Source organism: Pongo pygmaeus, chromosome 2 (assembly GCF_028885625.2).
Source record: "Pongo pygmaeus isolate AG05252 chromosome 2, NHGRI_mPonPyg2-v2.0_pri, whole genome shotgun sequence".
NCBI classification, from domain to species: Eukaryota; Metazoa; Chordata; class Mammalia; order Primates; family Hominidae; genus Pongo; species Pongo pygmaeus.
Genome location: NC_085930.1, coordinates 166330324 through 166353045, shown reverse-complemented (window position 1 = coordinate 166353045; position 22722 = coordinate 166330324). Strand labels below are relative to the sequence as shown.

General features: G+C 39.0%; 1 protein-coding gene across 10 annotated transcripts in view; it reads left to right on the top strand.

Moving 5' to 3' along the window:
* Positions 1-22722, top strand: part of VEPH1 (ventricular zone expressed PH domain containing 1) — a 294353-nt gene that overhangs the window by 113826 nt on the left and 157805 nt on the right. For all 10 annotated transcript variants that reach the window (XM_063661318.1, XM_054483989.1, XM_054483987.1 and 7 more), the window contains 2 exons: positions 7395-7561; positions 21756-21965. In XM_063661318.1, coding sequence (XP_063517388.1) covers positions 7395-7561; positions 21756-21965 — 377 coding nt within the window. The remainder of the gene's footprint in view (positions 1-7394; positions 7562-21755; positions 21966-22722) is intronic.

Genomic DNA, 22722 nt, shown 5'->3' with positions numbered 1-22722 from the left:
TTTCATAACTTGGTATTATGTGGACATTATATTATTCTACAAGGTTTCGAGGCAAGAATCATGTTTTAAAAGTAAACTTAGAGATTTCTGCTTCTAACAATATATACAGGTCTGTGTTCACATGATATTAATAAAAACTTGAAAGGTACAGATGAGCTCCCATTAAAGTAAGGGAAAAATCCAGGGGCCAAAGATAGAGAGGAAAGCAAAAACAACAATCCCATGATGCTGATGCTAGGGCCCCTCTGGAATAGGAGTGAAGTGAGATAGGGGTTATTAGTTCTATAACCACCAAATGTTGATGACCATGTGGAAGCAAAGCTTAGGGCAAAGGTGGAGAGTTAGAAGGGAGACCCTCATGAAAGCCAGGACCCTCAGAAGGTTACCTACTGTATTTCAGTAGGTACAATCCCACTCTGCCCTAGCACAAAGAGGTAGGAAGCAATCATGTCTCTCTTTGAACTCTACAAGGTCCCTCTGAGTTTGTGAATTTGGGTCTGCCCTCAGATATGTTTAGAATTCAAATATATACTATCTGCCACTGTGAAAAAAAAAAAAGAATTCACAATGATATTTGAACATATGAGGAAGCAAACCATTATAAATTAGAATCAGCAGAAACCAAAAAGGATTAGACACCTCTCCCCAAGAACTTCATTTAGTTGAAATATCAGCCAAAAACTAGAAAATAAATATGTTTAAAACTATTGAAGCTCTAAAAGAAGGAATTGAAAATATGAGAAAAGAATAAGACATTGTCAAAAAGAAAAAGGCTAGGTGATTTTTTTTTAAGAACCAAATATAACTTCTAGAATTAAAAAAAAAAGTTAATTGAAAATTTTAAAAGCTCAAGGCATGGATTAAGTGGCAAATTAGGCAAAGCTGAAAAGAATATTAATGAACTGGAAGACAGATATAAGGAAATAATCTAAAATGTGCTGCTTTTATGTTCAGTAATAGGATTCTAAAATCATTTCGTTGTTCAGGAGGATGATAAAGAAATTAATTAATTTTGCTTTGCTCAAAAATGTTTGTTATAATTTTAAGGACAACTACCAAACGGACATAGGCATCCAACTAGAAGGAGCAGGGGGAATTTTTAAAGAAAGACTTGATCTATTAAAAAAAAAATCAATGAAGGAGGAAAGAAAAGCACAAAGAACAATAAGTTAAAAGTACAATATTATTTGCTAAAATTAAATCAAAATATACCAATAATTACCATAAATATTAATGAAACACATTTTCCAGTGAAGAGACAAATATTTCTATTTGTCATATAGAAATATTTTAGTCTGGGCTCACGTTCAGAATCCCAGTACTTTGGGAGGCCAAAGTAGGAGGATCACTTGAAGCCAGGAGTTTGAGACCAGCCTGATCAACGTAGCAAGACCCTCATCTGCACAAAAAATTTAAAAATTAGCCTGGTGTGGTGATGTGCATCTGTAGTCTCAGCTACTCAGGAGGCTGAGGCAGGAGGATCACCTGAGCCTGGGAGGTGAAGGCTGCAGTGAGCTATGATCACACCACTGCATTCCAGCCTGGGTGACAGAATGAGACCCTGAAAAAAAGAAAAGGAGAGAGAGAGAGAAGAAATATTTTAAAAATCCAGCTATACATCACTTACAAAAGCTACATATAAAACATAAAGTAGAAATGTTAAAAGTTAAAAACTTTAAATTGGAGGGGAGGAAGAGAACACACCAAGCAAGTATTATTCAAAAAAGCTAGCATAGCAAGAGTAATATCAGTAAAAAATAGACTTAGGCAAAAGAGGATAGTTAAATTATGATACAAAGAAATACTTTAACAGGAAGATATCTCTGAATTATCTAGTAATATAGTTTCAACAAATATAAACCAAAGGTTGACAGAATTATAAGGAGAAATGGACAAATCCATAATCATGGAGGGAGATTTTAACAAAGCTGATAAGTTCACCTATATCATAACTGATCATTCAAATGCCAAAAAAAAAGCATGCCAAAAGATACAGAAACTTAAACTACATAACTTAAAGTTTGATTTAATGAAATATATAGAGTACTTCCCAGATGGTTTGATGGACAAGTTCTACCCAACATTCAAGGAACACATAATCCCCATTTTATACAAACTGCTTCTTAGAATAGAATGTTCAGGAATCTGCTACATTCGTTTTACATGTCTACTCAGTATGATACCAAAAAGAGAAAATGACAATACAAGAAAGGAAAACTGCAACCTGTCTCATTAAGAATGTTGATGCAACAGCTCTAAATAAAGTATTAGCCAAACACAGCAATATGCATAAAAATACACATTATGCACAGCAATGTGCATTAAAATATATCATAAGCAAGTTGAGTTTATTCCAAGACTGCAAGATTGACTAAATGTTAGAATAGCTGTTAATGTATTACATTAACAGTTTAAAGGAAAAGAATCATCATATCAACAGATGAGAAAAATGTTTGATAAAATTCAGCACTCAAAATAATCAAACTAGAAAGCAGACAGGAACTTACTTAAACTGAAAAAACCTAAATACCAAAACCTATAGAAACAGATACATACGTAATCGTAAATCCTTGGAAACATACTTTTGAAAAACAGGATTAACACAAGGATACCCATGGACAGTGACTCTATTCATCAAAGTGTGTATTGGAAGTCCCTGCCCGTAAAGTAAGACATAAGGACATAAGGAGAAGAAACATAAGGATTAGGATGGAAAGAAATGAAGTTGTTATCATTTATCATGAGTGGATCATCTACAAACAGAAAAATCTAAGAGACTCAAAAGACGTTATTAATAAGAACTGAGCAACTTTTGTTGGATATAAGATCAACATATACAAATCTATTGCTTTATTAATACCAGCAGATAAATTGAAAATGCCTTTGAAAATAAAGTTTTCATTTACAGTAGCAAAAATAGCTGTGGGATACCTAAGCAACAATTTAACATAAGACACAGCTAATTATAACACCTTATTTTAAAACATAAAAAGATCTACATAGATGGAAAGATAAATTATCTCCTTAAATGAGAAGACTCAGTTTTACAAAGATGTCAGTTATGCCAAATTAGTCAATATGTTCAATATGAAAAAGAAGTCCCAGTCTGGTTTTTCAAGGATGTTGACTGACTGATACTAAAATTTGTATAGAGTAGCCAAGAAGAGCTTGAAGAAGTAGGAGGTCAGGAAGTAGGCCCTATGGGATATAATGATTTATTATAAAATTATTGTAATTAAGAAAATGTAGACTTGATGAAGAGATGGATAAATGCCCAGAAACAGACCCAGACACATATGGAAAACCTAATATATGAAAGAGGTGTGGCAAATCAGAAGAGTAACAATTGACTACTCAATAGAAAAAATTATTTGTATACAAAGAAAAATATATAATTAAACTTCTTCCTCCTATGTACCAAAGTCATTTCCAGATGGATTAAAGACAACTACAAGAAAGCAAAACCATAATGCCTTTAAGAGAAAATATAGGAGAATATTTTTATGAACCTGGAATACAGAAAGATTTCTAACAAAAAAAAACCTAAACCATGAAGTAAAAAAATAAAAACAGTTGACTATATTAAGAATATAATTTTAAATCAATAAATCAAAAATTCATTCAGTAGCTCAGAATAATTAAGGAACTTCTAAAAATTAATAAGAAAAAATGCCAATATCCTAATAGAATATAGGCAAAGAATGTGAATGGCCAAATCACAAGTGAGGAAATCACCTATACATACATGAAAAGGGCTGGGTGTGGTGGCTCACGCCTGTAATCCCAGCACTTTGAGAGGCTGAGACGGGCAGATCACAAGGTCAGGAGTTTGAGACCAGCCTGGCCAACATAGTGAAACCCCATCTCTACTAAAAATACAAAAAAATTAGCTGGGCGTGTTGGCAGGCACCTGTAATCCCAGCTATTTGGGAGGCTGAGGCAGGACAATCACTTGAACCCATGAAGCGGAGGTTGCAGTGAGCCAAGATCACGCCACTGTACTCCAGCCCAGACAACAGTGTGAGAGACTCAGTCTCAAAAACAATTATATATATGTATATATATAATTTGTTATATATAATATATAACAAGTAATTGGGAAACGAAAATTAAAGCAAAAATATTAGATACGTCCCATCAGATTAGCAAACACCAATGTCTGTCACAACCGAATGTTGGCAAGGATGTGGACCAACAGAAACACTCATGCTGCTGGTGGGAATAGATTGTCATAATCTTGGCGGTAGGCAGAATAATGGTCCCCCAAAGATGTCCATGTTCTAATCCCCAGAACCTATGAGCATGTTATGTCATATGCATTTCAGATAGAATTAAGGTTGCTAAATAAGATAGGGAGATAATCCTAGATTATTCAGTTAAACCCAATACAATCACAAGGGTCCTTAAAAGTGGAAAAGGGAAGCAGAAGAGAGAATCAAGGGGAGAGATGAGATGAAGGAACAGGGATCAGAGAAATGCCATGTTGCTGGCTGTGAAGATGGAGAAAGGGGCCACAAACCAAGAAATGCAGGCAGCCTCTAAAAGCTGGATGTATCAGTCTGTTTTCACACTGCTATAAAGATACTACCTGAGACTGGGTAATTTATGAAAAAAAGAGGTTTAATTGACTCAGTTCCACGTGGAAACTTACAATCCTGGCGGAAAGCAAAGGGGAAACAAGGCACGTCTTACATGGCAGCAGGAGTGAGGGAGAGTACAGCGGAAACTGCCACTTTTAAACCATCAGATCTCATGAGAACTCCCTCACTATCATGAAAACAGCATGGATAAAACTACCCTTATGATCCAACCTCCTCCCACCAGGTCCCTCCCTTGACACCTGAGGATTACAATTCAAGATGAGATTTAGGTGGGGACACGGAGCCAAAGCATATCACTGGTTAAGCCAAGGAAACAAATTCTGTCCTAGAGCCTCCAGGAAGGAACCCAGCCCTGGGCACACATTGATTTTAACTTAGGGAGGCTTATGTCAGACTTCTGAACTACAGAAATGTAAGATAATAAATTTGTGTTATTTTAGGCCACTAATTTTGAGATAATTTCTAATAGCTATAGAAAATTAATACAACTGCTTCACAAAGAAATTTTGGGACATCTACAAAGTCAACTCCTAGGGACATACTCAGTGCTTTGCCACTTAACTATTTGGTCCGTGGACCATCAGTGTCACCTGAGAGCTTGTTAGAAATTCAGATGCTCAAATCCTACCTCCAACCTGTTGAATCAACATCTGCGTTTTAAAGATATGCCCAGGTGACTTCTAAGCACATTAGACTCAGAAGCACTACCCTATGAAATATCTCTCATTTTTGCACAGAGACAGTTATTTCAGCATTATTGATTAAAGCAATGAATAATAATAACAACATAATGTCTTTCAATCACAGAGAGTATATGAATAAGTTGTTGCATATTTATACACTGGAATAACACATGGCTGTGAGAGTAAATGAAGGAGAGCTTCTTGGAGATATAACTTCTACAAAATGTTGAATAGGAAAAAAATATGTTGCAAAGGGATGTGTAGAGTATGATGGTATTCATATAAAATTTTAAAGCATCCAAAACAATACTATAAAATGTTTATTGATACATATGCATGTAATTAAAGTGTAAAAATACTTATGGAGATAATAAATACTCCCTTTAGGATGATGGTTGCCTCTGGGGAGAAAAGGAAACAAATGGGATGAAAAGCAATTATGATATAAGGTTAAGTTTTGACAAATCTGGTTGGTAGGCACACCAATGTTCCTTATATTATTGCCTACATTTGTTTGATGACTTGAACTATTTCATAATTTAAAAGAAGGTATTATTTACTAATGGAATTTATAAGATTGCTGCAAAAGTTCTGCATTTGTTTTTTGTATTATTTGTTTGAAATTCAAGTCAGCTGAAAATGACTAATCTAGGGTTTTTCCCTTCAAGGCTCCCAGGGCCTGTAGTGAGTTTTGTACCAAAATGCCACGCAACAGTTTCCTGTCTTAGACTGCAACTACAGTCCCTTTTAATGTGACCATTTTTAGCAGTTGATCAGTATGTCCTCATAACTAAGTTCTATAATCTAATGTGGGCTTTACAAATTGGGTATTGCATTAAAAAAATTCCTGATCTTTTAAGGAGACGCTCATAGTAAAATAAACAGAAAACAAAACAAATTGTTGAAAATTAAACTATTGAAAATAAATACTGAGGAACACAACCTTTTAAAAGAAAACTCTAAATATTTCCAACAACTTGTATTCTGGGGAACATGATAAAACCTGTTTTAGACTTATCCTATGAACTACATGTGGAAAAAACAATTCTCATTTTTTATTGTCTCCCAAATTCATTCAATTCATTCAGTTTTATCCAGAATCACGCTTTCATTAAATTTAGATATTGATATTCTGAAAATTCTGGCCTTCTTTCTTTAATGATCATATCTAAATTGTCTTTTATATATAGGCATGTTCATACCATTTAATGAAGGTCCATATATGTGTAATTCCTGCTTATTTGATTCTTTCTGTGTATGGCTTCTATATACAAAGCCAAATTTAAAGTAAAAGTAAATAGAGTCAAAAAAAATTCTTGTTCAAAAAAATCCCTAGAAACCAATTCCCCTGAGATATTTAAGTACTTGTGAGGATTTTGAGAAAAAAAAAAAATCTATACCATAAAGTGATAAGCAGATGTTGCCCATATGTTGATTGCAGATAAGTTTCTATACCTTATGTAATAGTTTTCTTGAGGTTTTGCCATTATAAATCTAGTTGTCTATACATATCTTTGAGGAAATTATGTGTGACAATCCAGCTGAGGCTAAACTTCCCTTGAAATAGTGCAGAAATTGGGGATTTAAATTTGCATTACTACTTCTTAAACTATTCATAAAATAAGGCATACTTTCTGTATGTGAGTTGTCTAAATTATGATTCTGTGTCTTCCAGGAATGTGAATTCATTCCTCTGCACTTTTTTTGTTGTTCAGTTTCATTTAGGTCCATGTTACAGCACTGCTTAGTTTTCATTTAAACATCATCCAAATTTTGTTTATCATCAGGAATTCTTTATCGGAACTGTTTCCTTCTCAAGGGTGTGGTCTGATTACTGTCAAAGTTCTTCTATCCCCATGGTGCATTACTCAGGAAAATTTTTCATTAGTTAATGGTGCTGATTATATCATAAAATATTTCCTTTTGTGGAATCGGATTAAATCACGTTTTAATCTCAGAATAAGGTACCATGTTATTTTTAGCAAAAGAATTGGCCGTCAGTCTGTGCTATTTAATGTATAAGTGCAAATATTATTACATTGGTAATAATGTTATTTATGTTGCTCATGGCCTGATAAAGTCATCATTCCCTTTATTGTTCCCTCAACAGGTAACACCGTGTTGTTGAGAGTGTTACCTGCTGTGTATGAAAAGCAGCCTCAGCCAATTAATAGACACCTGACAGAACTCCTGGCCTTGATGTCTCAGCTGGAACAGCCAGAACAGTACCATCTACTACGGCTTTTGCATGTAGCAGCAAAGAAAAAACAACTCGAGGTAAAAAGTACATTGTATATGTCATGGTCCACACAACCAGGCATGTTTCTTTGTGTGTGAACAGCGTATGTGCTTAGGATTTCCTGTCTCATACATTTATACATGTCCATTTTTTAAGTGAAAGCGCTCATCTACTTACTATATTTGTATAATGAGAAACAGGCTCATGAAATTATGGAGGCTAAGAAGTCCCATCTGTCATCTGCAAGCTAGATGCCAAGGAAAACCAGTGGCATAGTTTCAATTCAAGTCTGAAAGCCTGAGAACTGGAGAGCTGATGGCATAAGTTATAGTCTGAGGACAGGAGAAGACCAATGTTCCAGTTCACAAAATCAGGCAGAGAGAGTAAATTCTCCCTTCCTCCACCTTTTTGTTCTATTCGGGCCCTCAGTTAATTGGATGAGGCCTACCCATATTGCAGGGGCAATCTGCTTTATTCAGTCTACCCATTCAAATGCTAATCTCATCTGAAATCATCCTCACAGACACACTCAGAAATAATGTTTAATCAAATATCTGGGTGCCCTATGACCCAGTCAAGTTGACACATAAAATTAACCATCACAGGCTGATTATGGTGGCTCATGCCTGTAATTTCAACATTTTGAGAGGCTGAGGTGGGTGAATCACTTGAGGCCAGTAGTTTGAGGCCAGCCTGGACAACATGGCGAAACTCTGTCTATACAAAAACTACAAAAATTAGCAGGGCATGGAGGAGGCACCTGTAGTCCCAGCTACTCAGGAGGCTGAGGTGAGAGAATCACCTGAGCCAGGGAAGTTGAGGCTACAGTGAGCCAAAGTCATGCCACTGCACTCTAGCCTGGGTGACAGAGTGAGACCCTGTCTTAAAAATAAATAAATAAATATTAACCATACAGATACAGTAATGAAAAGCAACAAATGGGCCAGGCGCAGTGGCTCACGCCTGTAATCCCAGCACTTTGGGAGGCCGAGGCGGGTGGATCACAAGGACAGGAGTTCAAGACAAGCCTGGCCAAGATGGTGAAACACTGTCTCTACTAAAAATACAAAAATTAGGCTGGGTGTGGTGGCTCATGCTTGTAATCCCAGCACTTTGGGAGGCTGAGGCAGGCAGATCACAAGGTCAGGAGTTCAACCAACATGACCAACATGGTGAAACCCTGTTTCTACTAAAAATATAAAAACTAGCTGGGCATCGTGGTGCGTGAATGTTATCCCAGCTACTCAGGAGGCTGAGGCAGGAGAATCGCTTGAACTCGGGAGGTGGAGCTTGCAGTGAGCCAAGATTGTACCACTGCGCTCCAGCCTGGGCAACAGAGCAAGACTCTATCTCCAAAAAAAAGAAAAGAAAAAAGGAAAATTAGCCAGGTGCGGTGGCAGGAGCCTGTAATCCCAGCTACTTGGGAGGCTGAGGCAGGAGAATCACTTGAACCCAGGCAGCAGAGGTTGCAGTGAGCTGAGATCGAGCCACTGCACTCCAGCCTGGGTGACAGAGTGAGACTCTGTCTCAAAAAAAAAAAAAAAAAAAAAAAAAAAAAAAAAAAAACGCAACAGATGTGCGAATCTGTAGCTATTGTAGAATGGTGTTAAAGAAAGTTTAATGTCATCATGCAATTCTAGGAATCTGTAGTTTCTCAGGTAAGACCAAGAGAAAGACCTACACTTAATTTGTGAATCAATCAGCCTATAGTGAGAGCAAAGGTTCATTTTCCAGATAGCAAATCAGTTGTTCTTTGGATTCAAGTAGAAGATTTTAACAATTAGGATGCTTATGATTATCAGTAATAGAACACCCAAACCACAATAGTTTCATCAATGAAAGGAATTTATAGCTAATGTGGTGGGAAAAAATCAGATGAGGTTTGGTTCAAAAAGAACGTGAACAAACAATTTCTCTATCTTGATTTCTCAGATTTGACTTCTAGGCTTCCATTTTCCACAGGCTTTCTCCTTGTCATCTCCAAATAGGTGCTAGGGGCTCTCTTGGCACTATGCTTCTCCTACATCTATCACTGCCACCAACATCCAACAGAAGTCTTGATATTCTGTCTGTTTAGGACACATGCTCCACCCCTAGAGCTTATGTTGAACTGGAGGATACACAGACAGAAACTAGAGGCTGCCAGGAAGAGGGAATTCGAAATGGATTCTGGAGGGTACCAATGTATTAGTCCATTTTCATGCTGCTGATAAAGATATACCCAAGACTGGGAAGAAAAAGAGGTTTAATTTGACTTAGAGTTCCACATGGCTGGGGAGGCCTCAGAATCATGGCGGGAGGCAAAAGGCACTCCTTACATGGTGGCAGGAAGAGAAAATGAGGAACCCCATGCAAAAGCAGAAACCCCTGATAAAACCATCAGATCTCATGAGACTTATTCACTACCATGAGAACAGTATGGGGGAAACCACCCCCATAATTCAAATTCTCTCACACTGCATCCCTCCCACAACATTTGGGCATTATAGGAGTACAATTCAAGATGAGATTTTGGTGGGGACACTGAGCCAAACCATAACATTACGTCCCTGGCCCATCCAAATCTCATGTCCTCACATTTCAAAACCAACCATGCCTTCCCAGCAGTCCCCCAAAGTCTTAACTCATTTCAGCATTAACACAAAAATCCACAGTCCAAAATCTCATCTAAGCCAAGGCAAGTGCCTTCTGCTTATGAGCCTGTAAAATCAAAAGCAAGTTAGTTACTTCCTAGATACAAGCATTGGGTAAATACAGCTGTTCCAAATGGGAGAAATTGGCCAAAGCCAGGGGCTGCAGGTCCCACGCAAGTCTGAAATCCAGCAGGGCAGTCAAATACTAAAGCTCCAAAATGATCTCCATTGACTCCATGTCTTGCCTCCAAGTCACACTGATGCAAGGGTTCCCATGGTCTTGGGCAGCTCCACCCCTGTGACTTTTCAAGGTACAGCCTCCCTCCTGGCTGCTTTCACAGGCTGGTGCCCCAGTAGGGACTCTGTGTGGAGGCTCTGACCCCACATTTCCCTTCTGCACTGCCTTAGGAGAGGTTCTCCATGAAAGCCCTACCCCTGCAGCAAACTTCTGTCTGGACATCCAGGCATTTCTATACAGCCTCTGAAATCTAGGTAGAGGTTTCCAAACCTCAATTCTTGACTTTTGTGCACCCACAGGATCAACACCACATGGAAGTTGTCAAGGCTTGGGGTTTGCACCCTCTGAAGTCACGGCCCGAGCTGTACTTTGGCCCCTTTCAGTCACAGTGGGAGTGTCTGGGACACAGGGAACCAAGTCCCTAGACTGCACACAGCGTGGGGGCCCTGGGCCTTGCCCATGAAACCATTTTTTCCTCCTAGGTGTCTGGGCCTGTGATGGGAGGGGCTGCCATGAAGACCTCTGAAATGCCCTGGACACATTTTCCCCATTGTCTTGGGGATTAACATTTGGCTCCTTGTTACTTATGCAAATTTCTGCATCCGGCTTGAATTTCTCCTCAGAAAATGGGTTTTTCTTTTCTATCACATTGTCGGCTGCAAATTTTCCAAACTTTTATGCTCTGCTTCCCTTATAAAACTGAATGTCTTTAACAGCACCCAAGTCACCTCTTGAATGCTTTGCTGCTTAGAAATTTATTTGCCAGATACCCTAAATCATCTCTATCAAGTTCAAAGTTCCAGAAATCCCTAGGGCAGGGGCAAAATGCTATCAGTCTCTTTGCTAAAACATAACAAGCATCACCTTTGCTGTAGTTTCCAACAAGTTTCTCATCTCCATCTGAGACCACCTCAGCCTGGACCTTATTGTCTATATCCCTATCAGGGTTTTGGTCAAAGCTATTCAACAAGTCTCTAGGAAGTTCCAAATTTTCCCACAGTTTCCTGTTTTCTTCTGAGCCCTCCAAACTGTTCCAACCTCTGCCTGTTACCCAGTTCCAAAGTCACGTCCACATTTTCAGGTATTTTTTCAGCAACGCCCCACTCTACTGGTACCAATTTACTGTATTAGTCCATTTTCATGCTGCTGATAAAGACATACCTAAGACTGGGAAGAGAAAGAGGTTTAATTCGACTTACAGTTCCACATGGCTGGGGAGGCCTCAGAATCATGGCAGGAGGCAAAAGGCACTTCTTACATGGTGGCAGTAAGAGAAAATGAGGAATATGCAAAAGTGGAAACCCCTGATAAAACCATCAGATCTTGTGAGACTTATTATCTACCATGAGAACAGTTTGGGGGAAACTGCCCCTATTATTCAAATTATATCCCACCAGGTCCCTCCCACAACATGTGAGAATTATGGGAGTACAATTCAATATGAGATTTGGGTGAAGACACAGAGCCAAACCATATCAACCAACATGTGTGCACAGTGAATATGAATGGTTAGCCCAAGGTTATTCAATTATGGTTGTCCCGTTTCTTTATAGTTTCACTATCCACCACTTGAAAAAAAAATCAATGCTTAAGTGAAGACTGGAAAATTTGTACTCAACATCCAAATTATTCAAAGAAAAGCAAGAAAGAATAGTTACATGCATAATTAGCCACAATAGACTGCAAGCTCCTTTGACAAGAAATGATTTCTTCTTTCCTCTGTATCTTAGACTTTTCCATAGTATCTGATAGTGCTCAATGAACATTCATAGAACCAAACTGAGAATAAACATAGAATCAAATTAAACAAGGTGATAAATGCTTTGCAAATGGCATAAACAGAGATGGGGGTAATGAATTCTACTTTAGAGGAAAATAGATGCCATGAAGTCCCACAAAGGGTGTGACATCAGGCCATACCCTGAAGAATGCATACTTTTATGCCGATGATTCAGAGCTGGGAATCTTGGATATTGGAGAGCAGAATTCACAGGAAGCTTCAGGAGATGAGACCAACAAGGATGACCAATGCCTGAGCCTCACTCCCAGTGATTTTGGTTCAGTAGGTTCAGTAGACACAATTGGGGACCCCAACTGTGTCTTTTTACAAGTACCCATATGGTGCTGCTGCTATTGCTTCAAGGGACCACACTTTGAGGAGTAAGGCTAGAGCTCAGGCAGAGGACTGGGGAATTCTATGTTACTGGTATGCACTGTCCCTTTTGCACACAGAGCAATATGTCGTTATTTTTGCATGACTGTTTCTTTCGGTGCACTATAAGCTCCTTAAGGTACATAGGACTCTTATCTACATATTCATATGCACTCCCTAGTGTAGTGCTTGGTTACATAGTAGAATTTGAATAAAAAGTTATTGAATTAAGAAATGAACAAATTAACAAGAGACAAAAATAGTGAAGACATGAAGAACGAGGAAAAGTCATGCTGTATTCTCCAAAGGGGAAAAAGTGGCTCAACAGGGTCAAGGTCTAGAGAAGTAAAAAAGACAAGAGACAGGCATTGACCTTGGATTTGGCAATTGGGGCTCACCAGTTGTATCTTTTTTATAAAAGGCAGCATCATTGAGGCAGGGTGGGAGAAGTCAGTCATTTATTGTGGATTGCATATGGAAGGGAAGGTTAGGAAAGGACCATGTGAGTATGGACTGCCAATTCAGGAAGTTTAGAAGAAACAAGGAAAGTTAAAGACACAATAAGAATAAAGGGATTGAAGATGTGAGAGGAAATAGGAGACAGAACAAGGTGCTGGAGGAAGATGGGGAATGTATTCCAGAGCACAAGTGAGAGAACCAATTTTGGAAAGGATTGAGGACAGAAAGGATGAGCAAAACTGCAGTAGAGTTTGGGGTGAGGAGTGGAGTTGAAGGATTATTGGATCACCTAGAGCAGAGGTCCCCAACTGGGGAAATAACTGGGCAGCTTCCACTTCCACTGTAGAGAAGGCTACAAGAGGAGGAGTTTCCTCAGTGCTGGTCCCAGCAGGCAGGGGAGGGTAGACAATGGCACGAATAGTGACTGAGCTCATACCATGTACCAGGCACTATGTAGGTGTATCAGAGACATCTCATTTATTTCCCACAACAAGCTTTTTATTTTATAAATAGAGAAGCCAACATTTGGAGAGGTTTTTAAGAACAGTGGTGGTACCAAAGGGTGACTTGGTTGGTGAGGTGGCTTTTCACATGCACTTCATCTTTATCAGCCTTTCAACTTTCGTGTCCCTCACTGACCATCAGAGTCATACTACCTTCCCTAAAACCATCCTAAAACCATCTGGGCCTCACACTAGCTGGGTCACTTTCCCAAAGCCAGATAGATCAGGCCAAGCTGCAACACAAACCCAATCTAATTCCAACCAATGAAATCTTTTGACCTCAACACACTAAAGAATCAAGGCTGTAAGGCTGTGGCTTGTGAAGCGAATGAGAGTTCCAGAAGATACAGGAGAAGGTGAGGGAGAACGGGCAGTTGGAGGGTGGCTAGACAAGAGAAGGAGAGTAAACAAAATGAGGAGAGGGTGAACTCACATTCTGCTTGGTATTGTGGGTGCTGAGTGTGGATCCCAGAACAAAGAGGCCAGGGTTTAGGGAACACTTAGAGTGATGTGGATGGACCCCACCCATGCCAGGATCCTACCTGGGGGGAAGAAGTTGTAATGGGGGAATTGTGGAACCCCGTTTCCTCTCACCCCTACCTTCATGGTAAAGCAGCCTCTCCACTTGCCTCCCTCAGCTCTTCGTGCTCTGTTCCTGCTGCCAGCACCCCTAGAACTAGAGTGCACCCTTGATTTCAAAGGGTCTGTCACCACAGGTGGTACAATACAGAAACTGCCTGATTCACCTTCTCCCTCACCCCTTCCTTAATTAGACAGTGAACAAGGGAGATGGAAGGAAATGTGGAGAAAGGGTTTACTGAGACGGGAAATAAGTGGCGACAACCAGAAATACAGACTGAAGCTTTCAAGTTAAGCGTAATTCATTTCAGGTGAAATAGGAAGCTAAATAAGGAGGTTTTGACTTTGTGAAGCTGGAATTCAAGTAGAGCTTCCATGCCTGCATTAAAGCATTCCTGATGCCCTGTAACTTGGAGGTAAACTGAGTGGGCTCTCTAGGGAGGGTAATGTGCAGGGATGCTTCATGTGTCCTGAATGCCCTTCTCACTACCCACCCTCTGTGACCTGGGATAACATGGCTTTCCAGGGCTGGAGGGTCAACAGTTGGCCCTTGAAAAAAAATTTCTGTACATAAAGCTGACTAGTCCGTGAGACTGTGAAGGTAGCATCGCTTCAACATCCACATATCTGTGAGCTCCACGACATGGCTAACTGAGCAGGTGGGTCCCCTTCCTCCATCACTGCCCTCTAGGCATCCTACTTTTCAGGACACTATCCTTGCCAGATGGAAGGAGGCAGTTCCTGGCTAGTAATTTATAACTTGTACCTCCAGAGAATTCTCAGGATCCATTTACAGAAAAAGGCTGGGTGGTCAACTTTCCAAGTGGCCTTTATGAGAATCAAGTCTATAATCTTGGCTGCTGTAAACCATGCTGTAGTCTAGCCAACGAAAGGAACAGAGTTTAGTAACACATATAAGCACGTCTGTTGTTATCCCTGGGACATTAACTTCTAGCCCCAAGCATACAGCAATGAGTGACAGGAAGTGGCAAGGGCAGCCTTCCGGTGATGAATGTTCAGACACAGAGGAGCTGCTTTTGTGATCTGTTCCCTAGAGGAGAGAATTATTTTCTAGGATTTTTGCTCAACAGTGTAGAGCATTCCTATTCACACACCTAATCGAGGCCAAGAATACTCAGAGGTCACTTCTGGTGTTTATTTAAAATAAGAAGTCATTTGCAGAACATTAAGAAGATGGAGTGCTGGAATTTGTAGACTGTTCTGAAATTTAGAGCAGAACTATGGTTTTTGGAATATGTAATATTTTTCAATATGGTAGGAATTAGTAAATAAAAATGGCAGTCATTTTGTACATTTCTAGAGATTAGTAGATTCTTAATGCTAGCCAAAGTAATTAAAAGAGAAAATTGGGCCTGAAGACTAATTGAAGAGGAAGTGTGTGCCCATGCACGTGTGTGTGTACATAATTACCCTTTTTTTTTCTTCTTCAACTTTTAAGTTCTGGGGTACATGGGCAGGATGTGCGGGTTTGTTACATAGGTAAATGTGTGCCATGGTGGTTTGCTACACAGATCAACCCATCACCTGGGTATTAAGCCAAGCATGCATTAACTATTCTACCTGATACTCTCTCTTCCCCCAGCCCCCCAACAGGCCCCAGTGTGTGTTGTTCCACCCCTCCCACATCGTATGCTTGTATTCTCATCGTTCACCTCCCACTTATAAATGAGAACACATGGTGTTTGGTTTTCTGTTTCTGCATTAGTTTGCTGAGGATAATGGCTTCCAGCTCCATCCATGTCCCTGCATAGTAGTCCATGGTATATATGTGCCATATTTTCTTTATCCAGTCTATCATTGATGGGTATTTGGGTTGATTCCATGTGTTTGGTATTGCAAATAGTGCTGCAATGAACATACGCATGCATGTATCTTTATAATAGAATGATTTATATTCCTTTGGGTATATACTCACTAATGAGATTGTTGGGTCAAATGGTATTTCTGGTTCTGTGTCTTTGAAGAATCACCACACTATCTTCCAAAATAGTTGAACTAATTTACATTCCCACCAATAGTGTACAAATGTTCCTTTTTCTCCACAACCTCGCCAGCATCTATTTCTTCTTGACTTTTTAGTAATCACTATTCTGACTGGCGTGAGACAGCATCTCACTGTGGTTTTGATTTGAATTTCTCTAATGATCAGGGATGTTGAGCTTTTTTTCATGTGTCTGCTGGCCACATGAATGTCTTCTTTTGAAAAGTGGCTATTCACGTTCTTTGCCCACTTCTTAATGGGGTTGTTTGTTTGTTTGTTTTTTCTTGTAAATGTTTAAGTTCCTTGTAGATTCTGGATATTAGACCTCTGTCAGATGGATAGATTGCAAAAATCTTCTCCCATTCTGTAGATTATATGTTCACTCTGATGATAGTTTCTTTTGTTGTGCAGAAGCTCTTTAATTAGATCCCATTTGTCAATTTTTGCTTTTGTTGCAATTGCTTTTGATGTTTTCATCATGAATCTTTGCCTGTGCCTATGTCCTGAATAGTATTGCTTCGATTTTCTTCTAGGCATTTGATCTTTTGGGGTTTTACATTTAAGTCTTCAATTCATCTTGAGTTAATTTTTGTATAAGGCATAAGGAAGGGATCTTGTTTCAGTCTTCTGCATATGGCTAGCCACTTCTCCCAGCACCATTTGTTGAATAGAAAATCCTTTCCCCCTTGCTTGTTTTTGTCAGGTTTGTTGAAGATCAGATGGTTGTAGATGTGCAGTCTTATTTCTGAGATCTCTATTCTGTTCCATTCGTCTATGTGTCTGTTTTTGTACCAGTACTCTGCTGTTTTGGTTACTGTAGCCTTGTAGTTTAGTACGAAGTTGGGTAGTATAACGCCTCCAGTTCTATTCTTTTTGCTTAGGATCGTCTTGACTATTTGGGCTCTTCTTTGTTTCCAAATGAACTTTAAAATAGTCTTTTCTAATTCTGTGAAGGTCAATGGTAGTTTAATGAGAATAGCATTGAATCTGTAAATTGTTTTGGGCAGTATGGCCATTTTCACAATACTCATTCTTCCTATCTATGAGCATGGAATGTTTTTTCCATTTGTTTGTGTCCTCTCCGATTTTCTTGAGCAGTGGTTTGTAGTTCTGCTTAAAGAGGTCCTTTGCTTCCCTTGTTAGCTGTATTCCAAGGTATTTTATTCTCTTTGCAGCAATTGCGAATGGGAATTTATTCATGATGTGGCTCTTTGCTTGCCTGCTGTTGTTATATAGCAATGCTAGTGATTTTTGCATATTGATTTTGTGTCCTGAGACTTTAATTGCTTGAAAACTTTTATTGTTTACAGAAGAATTGAAATGTTATTTGCTGTAAATTAAATTATGGCACTGTTTTCAGATGGCCCTATCCTCAAGGTGCACATGGTCTGGGAGATGTATCCATCAATCTTCAATGACAAAATGCCAAATTCATGAATAGACTGCTATGGGAGCACAGAAGAGGAAGTGACTAACTCTATTCAGGAAAAACCAGGGAATTCAGGGCTGCGGCCCTACGCTGGGCTACTTGGTTTAGAGCATTCTGTTTGGGCCCTCCTTTACTTGCACCCGCAGTTCCCATCCACTCTTTTGCCCACTAAACTCAGTTCAGGTAACTGAGATCTTGGAATTCCTTTCCCAGGTATCTCAAACCTGCTTCCAGGGCTTGTGAAGACTTCGTCCTTGGGTCTATTCTCCTGAGAACAAGCCATGCCAACAGTTGACCCCATATTCTTGAGAGGTGGCCTAGAAGAGCTTGCATATGTAGACTGGGGTGTTCACATGCAGGGCAAAGCCAGGAGTAGAAATAGAAGAGAAGGGATAGGTCAAGGAATGGGGGCTGAGAGACATCTCTCCCTGTTTTCTCTACAGAGGCCAAACATTCTAAATTCAAATCAAGCATCACAGATTGTTATAAAGGCACATTTGTCAGGGAGGAGGATAGAACATTTTATATAGCGGCTGAATATTTGTGGTGTAAGGGCCTCTGCTTGTACCCTAGTGTCAGGTCCTACATGTGTTAGGGTGGGCTGGAAAGAAGACTTCCAAGAAGTAGAGATTTGAGATCGAATTTGAAAGTATGAGATTTCTCTCTGTGTTCAAGCCACTGTGAGTGATCAGTGCCTTGTAGCTGGGTCATGGGGGAAGAGTCTGCAGATAGGCCCATCAAAAAAGACACTGGAATCTGGAATACCACGGCATTGGAATTTTGGCCATGGGCCATGAGAAATTTTTGAAACTCTCTAAGAGAAACCTGAGGTAATTAGATCAGAGTTTAAGGGCTATGATTCTGGTGGCAATGAGGAGCCTGAACAGAAGGGACAGAGACTTGAGGCAAGAAGGCCAGTTTGGTAGCTTTTTCAGCTGTCCATGGTTTACAGCCTGAACAAAGTCCATGTCAGCTTGTTCTCTGCAGCCAGAATCTATATTCTTAGTGGCTACTTGGCTCTCAGCGAAGCACAGCATTCCCTGAGTCAGGAAGGCAGCTCCCAATGAGGAAGCACTGAAGACACCAGCCTAAGGAAATGCCCTATGTTTGGAAAATAAAATTCCTTCTAATCCAAGAATAATCTATCTAAAGCCCAAAGCAGACTTGTTTCTCATGTGTGGATAAATTTCAAGAAATATCTATCTTTTCTATCATTATCATAACAAACTTTAGGCTATTAGGAATTCAGAGTAAAAAAAACAACAACTTTTGTTTAATTTGTAAAATTGTTATTATTTAGTTTTCATTGTTCAGGGCTTCACTTCCCTTGCTCTTTCTATGGATTCAGCTATGCCCAGGTGTATGTATTTGCCTTGAGCTTCTTTCTTTCCCTTCCTCTCTTCTTTCTTTCTTTCTCTCTTTCTTTCTCTTTCTCCTTCTATCCTTTCTTTCTTTCTTTCTCTCTCTCTTTCTCTTTTTCTTTTCTTTCTTTCTTTCCTTTCTCTTTTTCATTTCTCTGTTTCTTTATTTCTCTTCCTTCCTTCTTTCATTTCTTCTTTTTCTTTCCTTTTTAATTGTTCTTTATGGGACAACAGCTAAAACCCATGCTGTGTAGCTTGGAATGTATCGCTGGAGTTTAAATTTTAAAGTAAAGGTGACATGACTAGAAGCATATGTCACAAAGACGTTGGTGTTCAGGAAACAGGACCTGAAGAGTTAGGACTGACTGGGAAATGAAACTTTATAGAATGAGGCAGGAAATGTGCAAGCATTTTTCATTGCTAAAAACATGAGGTTAAGTATGTTGCCCTGACCTAGAGCAGCTGGCTGACACTTCTGCCATATATGCCAGGGACCTCGCATGGCTTCTCTTGAAGGACATACAATTGCTCCCTAATGCACAGGCAGCATTTCTAGAACTGTGCATTCATATATGCCATTTACCAGAATCTAGCCCTATTCTTTCCTCCAAAAGTACTGGATATGAATCTAAAGTTTAAATCTCTATATAGGATAATTTTAGTTATCTAGAAACTTTCTTCTTTTATGTTCTTTTTAGTTGTTTTGTAGTAATACATGACAGTATATGTTTAAACATTGTGTACAACTCTTTAACTACTATGGGGTGGGGGAGATGTTTTATTCAGATGTCACTCTATACAAATTAGACTTACCTTCCTTTGATTTGTTGCTCAAAAACTTATTAACTCACCTTCTGGATAAGCTGTGTATAAGCCATTAGGTATCCAATGGTGTACAAGATAGGGATGATTCTTTACCTTGTGGAGCTTTCAGTCCAGCCTGAAAGGCATCTAGAGCAGCAGTAAGAAGGAAGTATGTGAAGGACCTCCTCAGGGCCATTTAGGGTACAGTGGGAGCTTCCACAAGGGCACTATAGACTGAGAAGGAAGAGGAGAGGAGCTGAGAGAGGTTTCTTAAGGAAATAACAGTTCATCTGAGGCCTCAAGAACGATCAGGAGCTACTCAAGCAAAATAGGGGCAACAAGAATTCCAGGCAGAACAAATCACATGAGTAAAATCCCAGATGCAAAAGAAAATTTAGCAAGTTAAGAATTTTTTTAAAAAATTAATCATAGTTGATGTGTGATATGTAGTGGGAACTGGACTGGGGGAAGGTGGTCAAGTGGGCAAGAGACTGAATATGGGAAGATAGATAGAAGTCAGGTATTAAAAAAGGACAAGTGACTGTAGGGTTTTAAGGCAGGAAAAAACACCATTGTGGCTAAAGCTGAGAAGAGACTGGATGGGCAAGACTGAAGGCAGGGAGACCTGTTAGGAGGCTGTTGGAATAACCCATGTGTGAGATGCCTGGGTCAGTGATCTTAGCTCCATGTCCCCCTGAGAGAGGCCTTCCCTGACCCTTTGCCTAAATTAGAGCCCTGGGACAGTCTCTCACAGAGCCCTACATTTTCCCTATATGGAATTTGTTAAAATTTATAATTGTTCATTTCTGATGTGATTATTTCTTTTACTGAATGTCTCCTTTACTAAACAGTGAATCTTTTCAGACTTATTGCTATCCCCATCACCTACAGCTTGCAAATAGGAAGGACTCAATCAGTATTTGTGAATGAGTGAATGAATGGATGAATATAAAGAGAAGGGAGTGAACAGATCTGTGGGATTCTTGGGTATTGGAATCAACAGGACATGATGATTGCTTGGATAACAGCTGCTGGTAAGGGAGAAACAGTTTCTAGTTTGAGTAGCCAGGTGAATAATGGTGTCATTTATGAGAAAATGAGGCACTTAGGGCCAGAAGGGGTGGTGGGAGAAGCAGGTTTTTGGCAGGGGGTGGATTATGAGTTCAACTTTGGGCAGATGGTGCTGTGTATCAGATTTGGTTTTAATACTGGAAGCTACATTTAAAGTCTACCCTACTCAAAAAATGACAAATCAATAAAGTAAATCAAACACAAACAAAAGAAACAAACAAAGCAGAAATATGGATGGGCAAATCTGTTTCACTTTTGTTGTTCAGTTTCCCACAGGTTTCCCTTTCTAGTTCTTCTATTTTAGCAAACAAAACAGTTCATCAAATTATCAATATGTGACGTATTAACATAGAGTCTTTATTCCACAAAAGAGTTCCATTTTCTCAGATAAATTTCACCTTTACATTCATATAAGCATTAAGAATCAAGAAAAAATATTAAGATAATGTGACTATGGTATAAATCATTTTGCTTTAATAATTTTATCTTATTATTACATTTTTGTGATCAAAATGGAAAATTGAAGAAAATATGGGAGATCTTTTCTGCTTTGTTATTTTTATTTATTAAACATTTCTAAACTGGATTTCTCCATTTTGAAGGCTTTGATTAAAGTCAACAAAAATCTCTTATCTACTTAAATTGTCCTTTAAGTTGCAGCTTTCATGGTGGTTGGAGGAAATGTAGCATTCCCAATGAGGAAATAACACATCAAAACTTGATTTATGAATAGTAACACTGAAGCATTATTTTAAACTTCACTCTTCAACAGCAAGTCACAGATTAAAAGAAAAAGGAACTAAAGGCTCTGAAGATTTTATTGTAAATTTCAAATTCTAAACTTGGGAGATTTGCCTGAGTACCAATGAGGGTAATAATCCCAGAATGTGTTGAGTTCAGGTTTAATGCAAAAAAAGTTTGCTTTCAAAATTAATTCCAATTTAATTAACTTTTCTCTTTCTTCCTTCTTTCTTCCCTCCTCCTCTCCTCTCTCTTTATAGGTAGTTCAGAAGTGTATTCCTTTCCTAATTGGGCATTTGAAGGATTCAACCCATAATGACATCATCTTAAACATCCTCATAGAGATAGCAGGCTATGAGCCAGTGGCTTTGAACGGTTTTCTTCCAATGCTGAAAGAGATTGGTGAGAGATTCCCCTACCTCACTGGACAGATGGCAAGGATTTATGGAGCTGTTGGGCATGTGGATGAAGTAAGTTTGGCTTTTTTCTCTCTATTCCCCTGAATTGCACTGGCACTTAATCCAACCTATTTAATAGGTTGGATTATTATGACATGCAAATTTGTCCTGGGATTTCTGGGAGTTCCAATTTCTCTTTGATATACAAATTTGTCCTGGGATTTCTGGGAGTTCTATGACATACAGATTTGTCCTGGGATTTCTGGGAGTCCCAATTTCTCTTTCAGTCCTTTTACATGGACAATGGCCTCTGAGTCAAGTAGCAGGGTTATGTGGAAGGTTTAGAAAGTGAGTCTTTTATTGCTGCTGTGTCATCTGAAGAAGGAGGGTTAAAATGGAGAGAGCACTGAAAGATTCAAGACCACTTTGCAGTAACAACAACCAATAAAAGAGCTCTATCTCATTTCAGGTTGCAATTTCTCTTAACCCAGGAGACCATCAGTAAGCACAGAATTAGATTTCATAGACTACCCTTTAATGAGAGCCCATAGCTATCATGTCAATAAGTGCCTGGGTTCAGAATGTTTTCAGTCCTCTGAATGTTATTTGGGAGAGTGAAATAAACGTTTGTGGATGTTTAAAAGTACTAGGCTAAATATTTGCATAATGGCATCTTTCAGTAGGGACAACAGGATGCCATCAGAGTTTATGGGGATTAAGCAATTAAGAAAGTTTTCAGAAATTCAGTTTCAAAGACATGCATGTCTCTCTGATGATTTTATGTTGGGATTTAGGATTTTTATATTTTAAAATAAAAACAAATTTATAA